The sequence below is a fragment of the Suncus etruscus genome, chromosome 6 (assembly GCF_024139225.1).
Source record: "Suncus etruscus isolate mSunEtr1 chromosome 6, mSunEtr1.pri.cur, whole genome shotgun sequence".
NCBI classification, from domain to species: Eukaryota; Metazoa; Chordata; class Mammalia; order Eulipotyphla; family Soricidae; genus Suncus; species Suncus etruscus.
In genome coordinates, this window is record NC_064853.1 from 51316144 (window position 1) to 51332257 (window position 16114).

A 16114-nucleotide genomic window follows, 5' to 3' on the forward strand; every position below is an offset into this window, starting at 1 on the left:
GGGGACCATATGGGACACCGGGGGATCGAACCGAGGTCCGTCCAAGGCTAGCGCAGGCAAGGCAGGCACCTTACCTTTAGCGCCACCGCCCGGCCCCGTGCCTATGCTTTTAATGAAAATACCTTTTAGGGGCCGGAGATAGCACAGTGGTAGGGTGTTTGCCTTGCACACAATCCTGGCATCCCTGTGACTGCCAAAGCGATTTCTGAGCGCAGAGCCAGGAGTATTCCCTGAGTGCCGCTGGATATGACCCACCCCCAAAACAAAACAAAACAAAACAAAAAGATAATACCTTTTAAAGCAGGGGTCTCAAACTCGCAGCCCACAGGCCGTTTGCAGCCCTTCGTACAACATTTTGTGGCCCGAGGCCGGCCTTCAAATATCGCAGTATTCTCGATTATTCGCTTACCGAATAATCGCAATAAAAATCGCATTAGTAAGAAAAAAAAATCGGGCCGGGCGGTGGCGCTAAAGGTAAGGTGCCTGCCTTGCCTGCGCTAGCCTTGGACGGACAGCGGTTCGATCCCCCGGTGTCCCATATGGTCCCCCAAGCCAGGAGCAACTTCTGAGTGCATAACCAGGAGTAACCCCTGAGCGTTACTGGGTGTGGCCCAAAAAACAAAAAAAAAAAAAAAATCACATTAAACATTCGCATACCCCGAGCAGTTCCGTCCAGGGTATGCAAATGTTTGATGCAATTTTTTGTGATACTTTTTTTTACTAATGCAGTCTTCACTCAATGTTCTATTCAAGTTCAGAAGAAATAATTAAAACTGTTAATAATGACATTTGAGGACTTTTTTTTGTGAAATCCCTTATGCGGCCCTGCCTCACCCCGATTTTACCTCCTGCGGCCCCCAGGTAAATTGAGTTTGAGACCACTGTTTTAAAGGCTCTGGTAAGGACCAGAGACATTGCTTGCAGACAGCCAACTCAGTCCTATCACTGGCACTGCTCATGGTCCTATACCTGAGCCCAGAGCTAGAAGTAAGTCCTGAATACTGCCAGATGTGACCCAATAATCAAAATAAATAAATAAATAAAGGCACTAATAAAACATCCCAGGGAGAAGCATTTTCTCTGGACAGCCAGTAGGGAAGGCGGAACCTGAAGCCAAAAGTGCTTTACCCACTGTTTGCTTTATTTTCACCCTTGCCAAACAAGCAGGGTCCTGACACTGGATGGACATTACTTGCCTAGAAGCCCAAAGCAAGCATTGGAGAATGCAGGCTATAGTTTGTTGGGTTCATTAAGGAGCAACCTTTCGGGGCCCAAGTGATAGCACAGCGGGGATTTGCCTTGCATGCTGCCAACTGGGATGGACCCGGGTTCAAGCCCTGGCATCCCATATGGTCCTGCCAGAAGCGATTTCTGAGTGCAAAGCTAGAAGTAACCTCTGAGTGCCACTGGGTGTGGCCCAAAAACTACAAAACAAAAAGAAACAACCTTTTTTTTTGGGGGGGGGGGTCACACCCAGCGGCTATCAGGGGTTACTCCTGGCTCTCTGCTCAGAAATCACTCCTGGTAGGCATAGGGGACCATATGGGATGTCGGGATTCGAACCACTGTTGGTCCTGAATCAGCCGCTTGCCAGGCAAATGCCCTACCGCTACGCTATCTCTCCAGCCCCATGAAGCAACCTTTCAGAGAAAATAGAAATAGAACAGGCTAAGTTTACCTCTCTGATTGGGTAAGATGCAGAAGTTGAAGGCTCACTCTTGGCAAAACTGTAGGGGCCTAAGTCATAAACACTTTTCCTACATTGCCAGCACAATTGCAGACTGCCCCATGCAGGGCACTTTGGTAATAACTATCAGTAGTGTAAATGTCCATATTCTTTACCCGAACTATTTCCAGTTCTGGGAATTTATTGTACAGATATATGCAACATGAGTATCTAAGAATATTCAGTCCAGTGCTATTTGCCACAGCAAAAGATGGATAGTGTCCAAATGTTCATCAGTAAGGAAGCTCTTTGTAATTTCTAGGAATATACCCGAGGGGCCCCAATACCACAATGTAGAAAAGCTCTGAGCACTCCCTTATTCAGTGCAGCACTATTCACAATAACCAGAACAATCCAAGTACCTGAGAACAGGTGATTGGATAAAGAAACTGTGGTACATTTCCACAGTGGAATTCTATTCAACTATTAGGAAAAATAAAGTCATGAAATTTGCTTATACATGGATGGATATGGAGAGTAATATGCTGCCTGAAATGAGTCAGGAAGAGAGGAACAGACATAGAATGATTGCACTTATTTGTGGAATATAAAAATATTTCAATCATGGGGTCCATAAACTGCTGCTGTTTATGGACATTTATAAAAAGGTTAAAAACCCAGTGGTTTGGGGCTGGTGCAGTGGCGCTAGAGGTAAGGTGTCTGCCTTGCCAGCGCTAGCCTAGGATGGACCGCAGTTAGATCCCCCGGCCTCCCATATGGTCGGTCCCCCAAGCCAGGAGCAACTTCTGAGCACATAGCCAGGAGTAACCCTGAGCGTCACCGGGTGTGGCCAAAAAACCCCAAAACAAACAAACAAACAAACAAACCCAGTGGTTTAATACAATGAAATTTTTTTCTCATCTTTAAAGTCCAAAAAAATGGGTGATCTGGGTCTGGAGCGATAGCACAGCGGTAGGGCATTTGTCTTGCACGCAGCTGACCCAGGACTGACCTGGATTCGATCCCGGCATCCCATATGGTCTCCCGAGACAGGAGAAATTTCTGAGCACATAGCCAGAATAACCTCTGAGTGTCACCAAGTGTGGTCCAAAACCAAACCAAAACAAAAAATTAAAAATGGATGCTCTTATACAAAGGGTACCTCAGAGATTTAAATTCCCTCCATCTTATTATTCTACTTTCCTCCACTTGTGAAACCCAATTGCTCTGTGTACATTAAGGCAGAAGAATGAGAAGGGCTTGGAGATTTGCACTAAGGAGTTAGATAGACAATCCCTGGAAGTGCAGGTACCGCTTTCATTTAGATCCTGATGATTAGAACTAGCACAGTTCATATCAAATTAGGGAGAAAACCAGACTAGCTGTGTGTCCAGGAGAAATCAGAATGAATTTAATGATCACTAACAATGTTTACCATGGTGAAATAAAATAAATCTGTAAAAGAAAAGGAAAGAAAGAGTCAAGCACTTGCCTTGCACTGTTGACCTGATTCAATCCCAACACCACATATTGTCCCTTGAGCAATGTCACAAATGATCCTTGAGCACAGAGCCAGGAAAAACTGTTGGGAATTGCCAATCCACCCCGAAAAAGATAAGGAAGCTATTTACTAATATTGTTTTTCAAAAAACTAGATGCAGTAACCTTTGTGTTTGTTAAAGAATGCTCTATAAGGAAAGCATTGTAAATTTACTTGTTTGGGTAAGGTAAGTGAGCAACTACCTAGAAATGAAATGGCATAGGAAAAGTCTATATATCTTGGGCCGGAGCGATAGCATGTTTGCCCTTGCATTCGGCTGACCCAAGACAGACCTTGATTTGATCTTTGGTGTCCCATATGGTGCCCTAAGCCAAGAGCGATTTCTGAGCGCATAGCTAGGAGTAATACCTGAGCATCACCGGGTGTGGCCCCCCCCCCAAAAAAAGTCTATATATCTGGATCTAAGAGTTTCTATGACTATATCAGCCTTTAAAACAAAACAAAACAAACAAACAAACAAACAAAAAAACAATGAGAGCAAGGATTTGAGGTAGAGGTTAGGCAACAAGGCCTACAGAGCTTTCCTGAGCTTTTTAGCTGCCTTGACTTTATATAACCATGCCTTAAAGAGGAACAACCAAAAATAGTTACTTGCCGAGCAAGTGAGAATCGACCAACTCCCTGTGCTGTATAAAAATAAGGACAGATATCCAGATGAAGTAAAACCTGAATTAGGTTCTTATACTATAGCAGGCCTTGCTTCAGAGCAAAGTCGATGATCAATAGGATTCCCTTTCAGTCCTCACTTTGGTCCAGGTGGCATCTTGTTGTGCAGTTAGCACAGTAAGGAGGTAGAGGGTAGATAAGCTTTCTTTCAGAATTTTCTGCCTGTGAAACGCTGGTCAACCAATCAATTACCAGCTTGGTTGCTCTTAATGGGCAGGAGGTTTGGGGGGGGGGTGATCCACGGTATTGTACATTTTCTTCAGTTTTTCTTCCTCTTGCCCTGAAAACATTCTTAAACGGCAGTCTTGTAGTTTTGACTTGGCTAAGTTATCTGCTTTCTTCAGGGTGGCATTGACATGGATCATGTGGCTGTAATGGGACATTCATTTGGAGGGGCCACAGCTATTTTGGCTTTGGCCACGGAGACCCAGTTTCGGTGAGTTTCCCAGTGATGCTGCTGTTAGCCCCACATACATTCATTTTTCCTGCAAATACTTGTTACATGAGTATTATATAATAACTAGGCTCTCTGCTGAGTGACCGGGAAGCCAGTGATTAGCATGAACTCTAAGAACTCTGATCTCACCGAATCAAGATAACAAATAATCAAATCCCCAGAAATCAAGTGCAATGAAGAAAATAAGACCTTCTAGAGTATTAGAGGCTCCTCTGAGAAACTGACATAAACCAAGACTCAGAAGGCAAAGAAACCAGCATAGGAAGATCTAGACTGAGGAAGCTCATTCCAGCTCAGAGGGTGCAGCTTGCTGTGTCATTGTGGGAGTAGCATAGTGCATAAGGTTTAGAGTTTATATGACAATTAAGAACAAAATCATTGGGACAAGAGTGATATGTGCCTTGTATGTAGCTGACCCAATTCAATCCCTGGCACCCCATATAGTTCCCTGAGATTGTCAGGAATAATTCCTGACTACAGAGTCAGGAGTAACTCCTGAGAACTGCTGAGTGTGGCCCCCAAACCACAAATAAACAAATAAAAATAAAAGCAGCTAAAAATAACAAGGATTCAAGGTTTAGACAGCAGGGCCTTGAGAGATTTACTGAGCTACTTAGTAAGCAGCTGTGATAATAAGCAGGGCCAGAATGATAGCACTGATAGTAGAGATTTTGCCTTGCACAGGCCAACCCAGGATGGACCCCGTTTTGATTCCCCCAGTCTGATTCCCGGCATCGCATATGGTCCTCCAAGCCTGCCAGGAGCTATTTCTGAGCGCAGATCCAGGAGTAACCCCTGAACACTGCCAGGTGTAGTCCAAAAACAAAAATATAAACAAGGGAAAAAAGGAGTGATCAGAGAGCTAAAACAATCAGGGACCAAATTACAGGAGCTTTTGGCCAGAGTGGAAAATCAGCTTTATTATAAGGATGTTGGAAAATTACTTGAAGGATTTTAAGAAGAAAAAAGAAATTTTGCTTATTTCAAAAAAGATATGTATGTGAAGAGTGAAGTTTAGCAAGACAGAACCAAAAAACCAAACCAGGAGACTCCTGAGAAGCTGTTTCAGTCTCTAGGTGAGAGTTTTAAATTAGAATAGCAGTCCTAGATGGAGAGAAATGCTTGGAATCAGATGTTTCAGAATTTCAGGGCTTGATAATGTCTGAGAAGCAAATAGAGGAAGCAAAGTTTTTTAGTTGTGTATTTGTGCTCACCTTTACTGTCCTTATGAGATGGAGAAGACTTGGTATATAGGGGGTGTTAGTAATTTTTTTGTTTGTTTTGGGTTTTGGGGGGCACACCCAGCAATACTCAAGGTTACTCTTGGCTCTGTGATCAGAAATTGCTCCTTGTAGGCTCAGGGGAGCCTAAGGGATGATGGGGATTGAACCCAGATCTGTCCTGGGTCAGCCAGCAAGGCAGATGCCTTACTGCTGTGCTATCAGTCTGGCCCCAGGATGTTAGTAAACTTAAAACTTTGATTTTGCCCTGGGTGACAACAGAGATTCCTGCTTGACAATACACAGCACTCACACCTTGGGTTTAAATAGCACCTTTTACAATCAAGCCATTAAGTTATCCTTACTTAGCTAGTTTGTTCTAGATTGGGAGCTCGTTAGAGCAAAAACTGGCTTTCGACACAGGTTATACACATAGTAGGTACTCAATATGAATGAATGCATGAATGATTAAATGAAGTGTCATTCTGTGTAACTCAGGTTAACTACCTAAGAGTAGGACCAGGAAGAGAAGGTCTGGTTTTTGCCTCTCAATGAATTTAAAATCAAGAAGGATCTTGGTAAAAAGTAAAAGTATTCTCAATTTTTCAAGGTCCTTATCAAAAAGTATGGGCCTTGCAGTTCCTGACTTTCATTCCACTGAGGTGAAAATATATCCCTTTACCATAACCCTACCCTGTGCTTGCCTGGCTTTCTGCATGGCCGTTCCAGAAATTTGGTCCTGTTCCAGGTGTGCTGTGGCTCTGGATGCTTGGATGTTTCCTCTGGAACGTGACTTTTACCCCAAGGCCCGAGGCCCTGTGTTCTTCATCAATGCCGAGAACTTTCAAACAACAGAGAGCATCAACTTAATGAAAAAACTGTGTACCCAGCATGAACAATCCAGGATCATAACTGTTCTGTGAGTAGACCCAGTTGATGATTGCTGGCATCCTTCATTTCCTAGGCAGCTTGAAGCTCCCTTAGTTTCTTCTGAATCTTTTAGAACTGTCTAGATACGACCTGAATTTCTTCCTTCCTTCCTTCCATCTTTCTTTTCTATCTCCTTCCCTTCCTTCCTTTCTTCCTCCCTTCCTTTCTCCCTCCCTCTTTCCCTTTCTTCTTCCCTCTCTCCTTCCCTTTATACCACCCTTCCTTCCTTCTTCCCTCCCTCCTTCCCTTCCTTCCTTCTTCCCTCCCTCCTTCCCTTCCTACCTTCCTTCCTCCCTCCCTCCCTCCCTCCTTCCCTTCCTTCCTTCCTTCCTCCCTCTCTCCTTCCTTCCCTTCCTGCCTTCCTACCTTCCTTCCTCCCTCTCTCCTTCCTTCCCTTCCTGCCTTCCTACCTTCCTTCCTACCTCCCTCCTTCCCTTCCTACCTTCCTACATTCCTTCCTTCCTTCCTCCCTCCTTCCCTTTCTTCTTCCCTCCTTGTCTTCCTTCCTCCTTCTTTCTCTTCCTTCCTCCCTCCCTCCCTCTTTCTCTTCCTTCCTTCCTCTCTCCCTCTTTCTCTTCCTTCTCCCTCCCTCTTTCTCTTTCTCTCTTTCTTTCTTTCTTTCTTTCTTTCTTTCTTTCTTTCTTTCTTTCTTTCTTTCTTTCTTTCTTTCTTTCTTTCTTTCTTTCTTTCTTTCTTTCTTTCTTTCTTTCTTTCTTTCTTTCTTTCTTTCTCCCTCCCTACTTCCCTTCCTTCCTCCCTCCCTCCCTCCTTCCTTCCATTCTTCCTCCCTTTCTCCTTCCCTTCCTTCCTCCCTCCTCCTTCCCTTCCTTTCTTTCTCCTTCCTTCCTTCTCTTCCTTCTTCCCTTTCTCTCTCCCTCCTCCCTCCCTCTGTCCCTCCCTCCCTCCCTTCCTTTCTTCCTTCCTTCCTTCCTTGGCCATGGTATCCAAGTTTAGCATGTATAATTTTTCTTTTCTCATGGTACAAGTAGTGAGTTTATGCCTAAGTACTTAGCTCACCATGAACCATTTGAGAATTTTACCTTCAAATCCGAAACGTCTTAATAAAGGCAAGCAATCCCTTTTCTTGTTAACTTTGTGGTACAGTTCTGAAGAAGGAATGAATTTGTTGTATGAGTGCTCAGAAATCAGGATAATCGTTTCTGGCAGAGAAGTGGCAGGTACTTAAGACCTTGCCTTCTTGCCCAAGTCTCTACTCCGACTAATTTAGCATTTTCCCTGCACCCCTGGGCATTGTAGTCTAGGGGTGGAGACAACTTTTAAGTCAGACCCTCCTGCATTCATATTTGTTAATTATCTTTTACTTGCTTGGGCAGATCATTTCTCTCCTATGATCCTGTCATAGGGACAGATACTTTCCTTACAAGATTGTTGCTAATACTCATAGTAGGTGCTTCACAACTATCCTTGTGCCCCAGCCTCCAGACCCCTACCAGTTATTTGCTTTCCTTTTTCTGCAGTGGTTCTGTTCATCGAAGTCAAACGGATTTTGCCTTTGTGAGTAGTAACTGGATTGGTAAATTTTTCTCCAATCAATCCTCTGGAAGCTTAGACCCCTACAAAGGACAGGACACTATGGTGAAGGCCATTTTGGCCTTCCTGCAGAAGCACCTTGGTAAGAAGTGGGTTGATGGGCAGCTCTGGGGCCCCTTAGATTTCCTGCCTATACTGACATATTCAGGATTAGCAAGATGTACAGCATAAGGAAAATTTGAGTGGAAGAGAAAGTTACATAGAATCATAGAACAATTTCAGTTGAAATGCTGGTGATCCTGACTCTGTCTAGCTCTCTGACTTTGGTCTAGTTATTTAATTTTGTATTGCTATCTCTCCCCTAATTCAACTCATTATCACTCATCATAGAAGTGTTGTAGAGGAGGTTGTGATGGTAAGTTAAGCTTGGAGAGTGCTTTCAAAAAACACATCCTAGGGGCCAGATCTTTGTGTGTGTGTGTGTGTGTGTGTGTGTGGTTTTTGGGTCACACCCGGCAGTGCTCAGGGGTTATTCCTGGCTCCAGGCTCAGAAATTGCTCCTGGCAGGCACGGGGGACCATATGGGATGCCGGGATTCGAACCAATGACCTCCTGCATGAAAGGCAAACATCTTACCTCCATGCTATCTCTCTGGCCCCATGGGGCCAGATCTTATAATACAGTAGAATGGGCATTTGCCTTGCACTTGACTGACCTAGATTCAATCCTCGACACCCTGTATGTTCCCCCAAAGCTGCCAGGAGTGATCCCTGAGCATAGAGCCAAGAGTAAGCACTGAGCATCACCAACTGTGGCCCCAAAGCCAAACCAAACCAAACCAACAAACAAAAGACACAGCCTGGTAAATACCTATGAGAAATCATAGAACCACTAAATGGCAAAGCCTTTGGAAGTTCATGGACCAACCTCCCCATCCAAGCAGCACTGACTAGAATACTCTGCTGCAGAATTCTGTTCTTCTAGTCAAACTTTCTTTGATTTCTAGCAATAGAGATTCCCTAAATTACCACACCAAGAAAATGGGGTTTGTTTTGAAAAGACTTCAAGTTGTATGGGAAATGAAAAGCACAGTAACCAAGCTAGTGTGTAGGAATCCCTGGTTTCTTTTTTTGTTGTTGTTGTTGTTTTTGGGCCACACCCGGCAGTGCTCAGGGGTTACTCCTGGCTGTCTGCTCAGAAATAGCTCCTGGCAGGCATGGGGGACCATATGGGACACCGGGATTCGAACCAACCACCTTTGGTCCTGGATCGGCTGCTTGCAAGGCAAACGCCACTGTGCTATCTCTCCGGGCCCGAATCCCTGGTTTCTAACTCCTGGGCTCAGCTTTAAGTCTTCCTCTAAGGAGTCTTCATTTCTCTTTGTTCATCTCTACCTCTCATGTACATTGCATGCTGCTTTTCTGTATTTTTTTCCCTCTTAATAACATATGTTTCCTCATCATTTTGATTGATTTCAACCTCTTGCTGCTTGTTCTCTCCTCATAGCAAATTTTCATCTTCAGCATCAGATGCTCACTGCCATATTTTTTTTTTTTTTTTTTTTTTTTTTTTGGTTTTTGGGCCACACCCGGTGACGCTCAGGGGTTACTCCTGGCTATGCGCTCAGAAGTCGCTCCTGGCTTGGGGGACCATATGGGACGCCAGGGGATCGAACCGAGGTCCGTCCTAGGTTAGCGCAGGCAAGGCAGGCACCTTACCTCCAGCGCCACCGCCCGGCCCCACTGCCATATTTCCTAACTCTTAAGAGTGGCCATTGGTTAAGTACCACTCATCTTTACCTGCCACTACCTATTGGAGCTCTTCTCCAGCCTGGACCAGGGCCTCTCCTGATTGGTTGTCCTTTCCTAATCCAGTAGGAGTTCTGCAAGCTTTGTTTTCTGTATGAGGCTCATTCATTATTGACCGTGATACCCATAATTAATTAGACCCTTAAGAGAAATAATGTTGACCAGATGGGAAAGGGGTGGAAAGCACAAAAGTTTAGGTGCGATTAGGCAGTTTATTTATTGTGTATTTATTGTGATTGGATCTCTGGATAGAGAATATTTGAAAATCAGTGATGGAAAAGTAAGCAGTAACCACTTTTAGAAGTCCATGTGTTTTGGGTTTTTTTGTTTGTTTGTTTGTTTGTTTTTTTGTTTTTTTTTTTTTTTTTTTTGGTTTTTGGGTCACACCCAGGAGCACTTAGGAGTAACTCCTGGCTCTATGCTCAGAAATCGCTCCTAGCAGGCTTGGGGGACCATATGGGATGCTGAGATTCCAACCACCATTCTTCTGCATGCAAGGCCAATGCCTTATCTCCATGCTAGCTCTCCGGCCCCTTCATGTGTTTTCTAAGGACAGAGTGTGTGATTGTGGAGCCCTGAGTGGGTTATTAGTAGGAGTTTCATGACCAATCTTGGATTTTCATCATGCTCAGTGGGGAGGGTGTGTGTGTGAGGTGGGGAAGCGGGGAGGAATCTCACAGTATGAACAAGTGATGAAAGATAAGACAGTGTGATAAAAAGCACAGCTTCTAACTCAATTTTACTTCACAAAGAGAAAAGATCCTTTTGATGGCCACCGCAGTTTGTGCAGTTTGTTTTGTTTTTGATTTTGTTTTTGTTTTTGTTTTTAGGCCACACCTGGCAATGTTACTTCTGGCTCTGCACTCAGGAATCACTCCTGGCCGGGGGAGGGGGGAACCATATGGGATCAGGGATTGAACCTGTAAGGCAAGCACCCCATCCTCTGTACTATAGCTCTGGGTCCTTTTTGGCCACAGTACTAAGTTGGAAACTAAAACCGGTGGCATGGCTGAACCTCTCATTGCTTCTAAAGAAATCCCTCCCCTGTCCTGCTGCCTCAGGGCTGCTAGCGCAGTAACAGCAGCGGCTTCTGTCTCCCTGTTTCTCCTACACCCACTCTCCTAAGACTGTTTCCCCTTCTCAAACCTCTGACGCCTCTGCTTTTATCCTGTCTGTCTCTCAGATGATTCACTTTGCCTCCTACTATGAAAATGGAAACACCCCTCTGGAGCCCAGCCTGCAGCCTCCTGCCTTTCTTCACACTTTATCTGTAAACTCTCCTGCCGGTCATTAGTCCCCCTCAGTTTCCTGCCTTCACTAATTCCTTCACTTATACAAGAGTGTTATCTAGTTTTCATTCTCTACTCAATATCAGTTATGCCAGCAACTTTTCCCTTTTTGTCTTAGGTCATTAGTTTTTTTCTTCCCTGACAGTCATTTCATGATGAAATCTCTCCTTTAGAAAGATGCCTTTCAGGGACCAGAATAATAATACAGGTGGGTCCTGGATTTCTAATTATGATTAAAAGATGCCCTTCAGCAATTGCTATCAGCAAAGTTGGAAACAATAGAGGTTTATTACTGACAAGGGACCTTACATGGGCCTGGTCTTTTGCTTTTATTTTATTGTTCCATTGTAATTGAAGTTTGTTTATTTTATTGGTGTGAGTGTAGTGGCCTTAGGTTTCCTGAACTCACTATTGGTGATGTGATGCCAGAAGAAATAGAAAATGTTAAGTGAAAGTAACCCCCAAATGTTCAGTTACTTAAATCGCCCAGAACCTATGAATGGGAACCTGTTTGGGTTTATCCTGAATATGTCTGTCCTGAATTTTTCTGATTTTTCTTTTCCCATGCTCTCTTAAACCATCCCAGTCATAGGCCAGAAAGATAGTACAGTGGGCAAGATGCTTGCCTTGCATAGACAGCTGAACGGTTAAATTCCCAGCATCATATATGGTCCCCTGATATCCTACCATGAGTGATCATTTAGCAGAGAGCTAGTAGTAATTCACACCAGGTGTGACCCTCAAAACAAAACAAAGGGAAAAATCAACCCCAATCAAGCTTTTTCATCCCAGGCTTTCTGAAAACTACTTTTGCCAAGGTAGCCAGCAACCTCCACAATTCCAAGTCCAACAGAGTGGAAATGGTCTAAAGGGTAAGGCGCCTTTCTTGTCTGCAGTTAACCCAAACAGACCACAGTTCAAATCCTGACGACCTCTATGATCCCCTGAGCCTGCCAGGAGCAACTTCTGAGTGCAGAACCAGGAGGAACCCCTGAGCTCCACCCGGTGTGACCCCCTAAGCAAATAAACAGAAGACAAAAGAAAAACAATACAATTGCAAGTCCAGCAGTCACATCTCATTCCTCATCTCGCAGAAACTGTCAGTAACTTCTGACAAAATCGAAGTTCCTTGTTCTTCCTGTCTGCCTTCCAGACACCACATCTTGGCTCTTTGTCAGTGACTGTCATCATTGGCCTTTGCTGCTCCCAGGACTATTGCAGGGACCTCTTCAGTATTTCTATTCCCTAAAGTCATTTAGTCTCACAACTTGAAATAGCATCCCTCTGTGAACAGCTTCCCAGCTTGTGTGTCATTTAATCACTTCAATGAGCACCAGATTTATAGAGCCAGCTAAAGTCAGAGAGCCAGAGAGATAGTATAATGAATAGGGCACTAGCCATGCGTGCAGCTAACCTGGATTCGATTTCCAGTGTCCCATATGGTCTCAAACCCTGAACATCACCAGGTGTGACCCTACTAACCTCACCCCCCCAAAAAAAAATTCCTGAAGTTTTGGTTTCCCAAGCATTATAAATTTGTGTTTATATTATTTTGTTATAGATATAAAGTATGCAAAAGCATTATATCTAAAAAAAAAAAAATCCAGTGTAGGGTTGGAGAGATAGCACAGAGGTAGGGTATTTGCCTTGCACATAGTCTATCCAGGACAGGTGGTGGTTCGAATCCTGGCATCCCATATGGTCTCCTGTGCCTGTCAGGAGCAATATCTGAGCGGAGAGCCAGGAGTGACCCCTGAGCACTGCTGGGTGTGACACCCCCCAAAAAAAATTTTCAGTGTAGGGGCCAGAGTAATAGTATAGTAAGTAGGGTGTTTGCCTTGCATAGGCCGACCCAGATTTGATCCCCAGCACCCCTGAACACCACCAGGGGTAATCTCTAAACAAAGAACCAGGAGTAAGCCCTGAGTATGGTCTAATGAGGCTAATGGTCATATGAGTAAGCCCTATATGTAGTCCCAAACCCCAAAATAATCCAGTGTAAGCAAAGGTGAGCATGAAGTGAGCATATAATATTAGAAAAATGACAGGAGGTGACTTGCTGGACAAAGAATTGTCATAGAGCTGTCTTTTGTGAAAATAAAAACAAAAATATCTTTGAGTTTCAAGGAAGTGGGGTATAGTCAGTGAAACCCAGTGAAGTCCACTAACATGAGGCAGGCCTGCAGTCACCTGACTTTGCCTTCTCCACCTCTGCTCCTATCTCATCTTCCTAGCCAGACCTACCCTCAATGCCCTTTTCTAAACACCCTTCCTCCCTCCCTGGTCTCTGACAGGATAGCACCACAGCCTTTCACACTCCCTGTGATGAATTCTTTTGTTATCTCTGCCTGCTGCATGGTGAGCTTGATACGAATGAGAGTTTTTGTCTGTGGATGTGTTTAAGCACCATGAACACATGAACAGATTGGAACATTAGGGTGTGCTCAGTAGTTTTTGGAGTTCATGAACATGTAAGCACTGACATGTGAGATAGAGATCTATTCCATTCCAAAGAGGGTACTAGGGATTTGAAGCTGATAGGAGGGTCTCTGCCTTCTGTACTGTTTGATTTGAGCAGGGACATCATTGTCTGTCCTCCACTCTATAGCCTGAGATGGACCTTTCCTACTGTTCTGGCCATGTAGTTAGAATCATCTGTCTGGTTCTGATTCTCAACCATCCATTGAATCATACTCAGGGTCATGCTGCTGCCTGGTGTTGCTGTCCTGTTCCTCTCTTGGCCCTCCTTTGTGTCCACTGGTTATTAGGTGAGGGACCTTTTCTTGTTCAACAACATCCCTGAGCCTGGAAGTAGGCTTGCAATTTTCTCACTCCTTTAGAAACAATAAGGAAGAGATGAGAGCTTGAATTCTGTCTTTATCACTTTCTAGCTGTAATTGCCGTGGATAACTTTTTCAGCCTCAGTTTCCTCAGCAATAAGTCAGAACTTATAATAGAACTGAGATCAGGCGCCGGAGAGATAGCATGGAGGTAAGGCGTTTGCCTTTCATGCAGAAGGTCATCGATTTGAATCCCGGCATTCCATATGGTCCCCCGTGCCTGCGAGGAGCAATTTCTGAGCATGGAGCCAGGAGTATCCCCTGAGCACACACACACACACACACACACACACACACACACACACACACACACAAAATAGAACTGAGGTCACAGGGATATTTGAAAAATTCAATAAAATACCATGCATGTTGGGACTGGAATGATAGTACAGTTGGGAAGACTTTTGCCTTGCACACGTCCAAGCCATATTTAATCCATGGAATCCCAAATGGCCCCCAAGCTCAGTCAGGAATAAATCCTGAATGCAGAGTCAGGAGTGAGCCCTGAGCACTCCTGAATGTAGCCCCAAACAAAAACAAATAAATTTATTGCATGCTTAGAATGAATGAATTTTCCTGAAGAAATAAATTTTATCTTCTGTTAATATCATTATTGAGTTCTTTGAATGAAGCAAGACATTTAAGACATATATAGGTTAAATTTAAAGGTTTTGGGTCTTTTTGGCCACACCCAATTGTACTCCTGGTTCTGTGTTCAGGGATTACTTTCAGTGGTGCTTGGGCTGGGGACCATATGTGGATCAAAGACAGAACAAGAGTCAGCTGTAAAAAAAAAAAAAAAAAAAAAAAAAAAAAAAAAAAAAGCTGTGTGCCAAGCTCCCTACCCCCTGCACTATCTGCTGTGATCTCACTGTATGTAGTCTGTGATCTAATGTTACAACAATTTACATATCTTCCTTTTTTTTTTCCCATTTAGGTCTGGAAGAGAACTTTGACCAGTGGAATAGCCTTATTGAAGGCATTGGACCATCACTTATCCCAGGGGCCCCACACTGTCTTTCCAGTCTGTAGGCATCACTGGCCACTTATGAAAGGTCATCGAGTTCTATTTGGGACCTTCCCATGGACACCCATAGTCTCCTCTCAGGAAGTGGTCAAATGACTTTTTTTCACAGATTGAGAGGTTGTTCTCACACTGCTGATTGGTTTATGGACTTTGATCTTAGACTTGTTTATTTTAAACACATGTTGATATGTTGCTTGGGACTTGGATCACTTACTGATTGCCAAAATGATTTGCTGGGTGTCTGAATTCTGATAGTGTAAGGGAACAAGCAGGAGGATGGAACCTGGGGACAAATCAATCTCTAAACTGAACTCTGTTACCTCAGACCACTACTCCCTCACTTGAGTTCAATATGGCTTCTGCAGTGAAAGAAAAAAGTTGAAAGAAGGGGCCACAGAGATAGCATGAAGGTAGGGCATTTGCTTTGCATGCAGGGTAGTGGTTTAAATCCTGGCATCCTATATAGTTCCCCGAGCCACCAGAGGCAATTTCTGAGCATAAAGCCAGGAGTAACCCCTGAGCACTGCCGGGTGTGACCCCCCCAAAAAAAAAAAATTAAACAAAAAAAAAAAAAAAAAGAAGTTGAAAGAAGTGAAATTTCTACCTTCTTCAGGCTGGAGAGGTGGCATGAAGATAGGGCGTTTGCCTTTCATGCAGAAGGACGGTGGTTCGAATCCTGACTTCCCATATGGTCCCTGAACCTGCCAAGAGCAATTTCTGAGCATAGAGCCAGAAGTAACTCCTGAGCGCTGCTGGGTGTGACCCAAAAACCAAAAAAAAAAAAAAAAGAGAGAGAGAGAGAGAGAGAAATTTCTACCTTCTTGACCTCTCACCCAATTTAGCACTCTTTCTTCCTACCACTCTGCCTTCTTTATTACCAGAAATTCTTGGTGAGTTCTGAACACTTTTACTTTCTTTATTCTTTTTCTTTTTTTGCCAAACCCAGCAGTGCCAGGGGCTACCATGGCTCTGCACTTTAGAAGTCATTTCTTTGTGAGCTTGGGGGGCTATATGGAATGCCAGGGGTTGAGCCTGGGCTGGCCATGTGCAAAGCAAGCACCCTACATACTGTACTATCACTCCTGCCCAACACTTTGACTTTCTTACATCTGGACCCCCATCAGATTTACTGTTTTATTAAACTTTCTTTTTTTTTTTT

The 16114-nt window shown here is 44.0% G+C and overlaps 1 protein-coding gene across 2 annotated transcripts in view; it reads left to right on the plus strand.

The window, feature by feature from the left end:
* Positions 1-15340, plus strand: part of PAFAH2 (platelet activating factor acetylhydrolase 2) — a 48027-nt gene extending 32687 nt beyond the window's left edge. For both annotated transcript variants that reach the window (XM_049774890.1, XM_049774891.1), the window contains 4 exons: positions 4238-4329; positions 6319-6489; positions 7979-8133; positions 14866-15340. In XM_049774890.1, the coding sequence (XP_049630847.1) occupies positions 4238-4329; positions 6319-6489; positions 7979-8133; positions 14866-14960 (513 nt within the window). In that variant the 3' untranslated portion in view covers positions 14961-15340. The remainder of the gene's footprint in view (positions 1-4237; positions 4330-6318; positions 6490-7978; positions 8134-14865) is intronic.
* Positions 15341-16114: the final 774 nt, after the last annotated feature.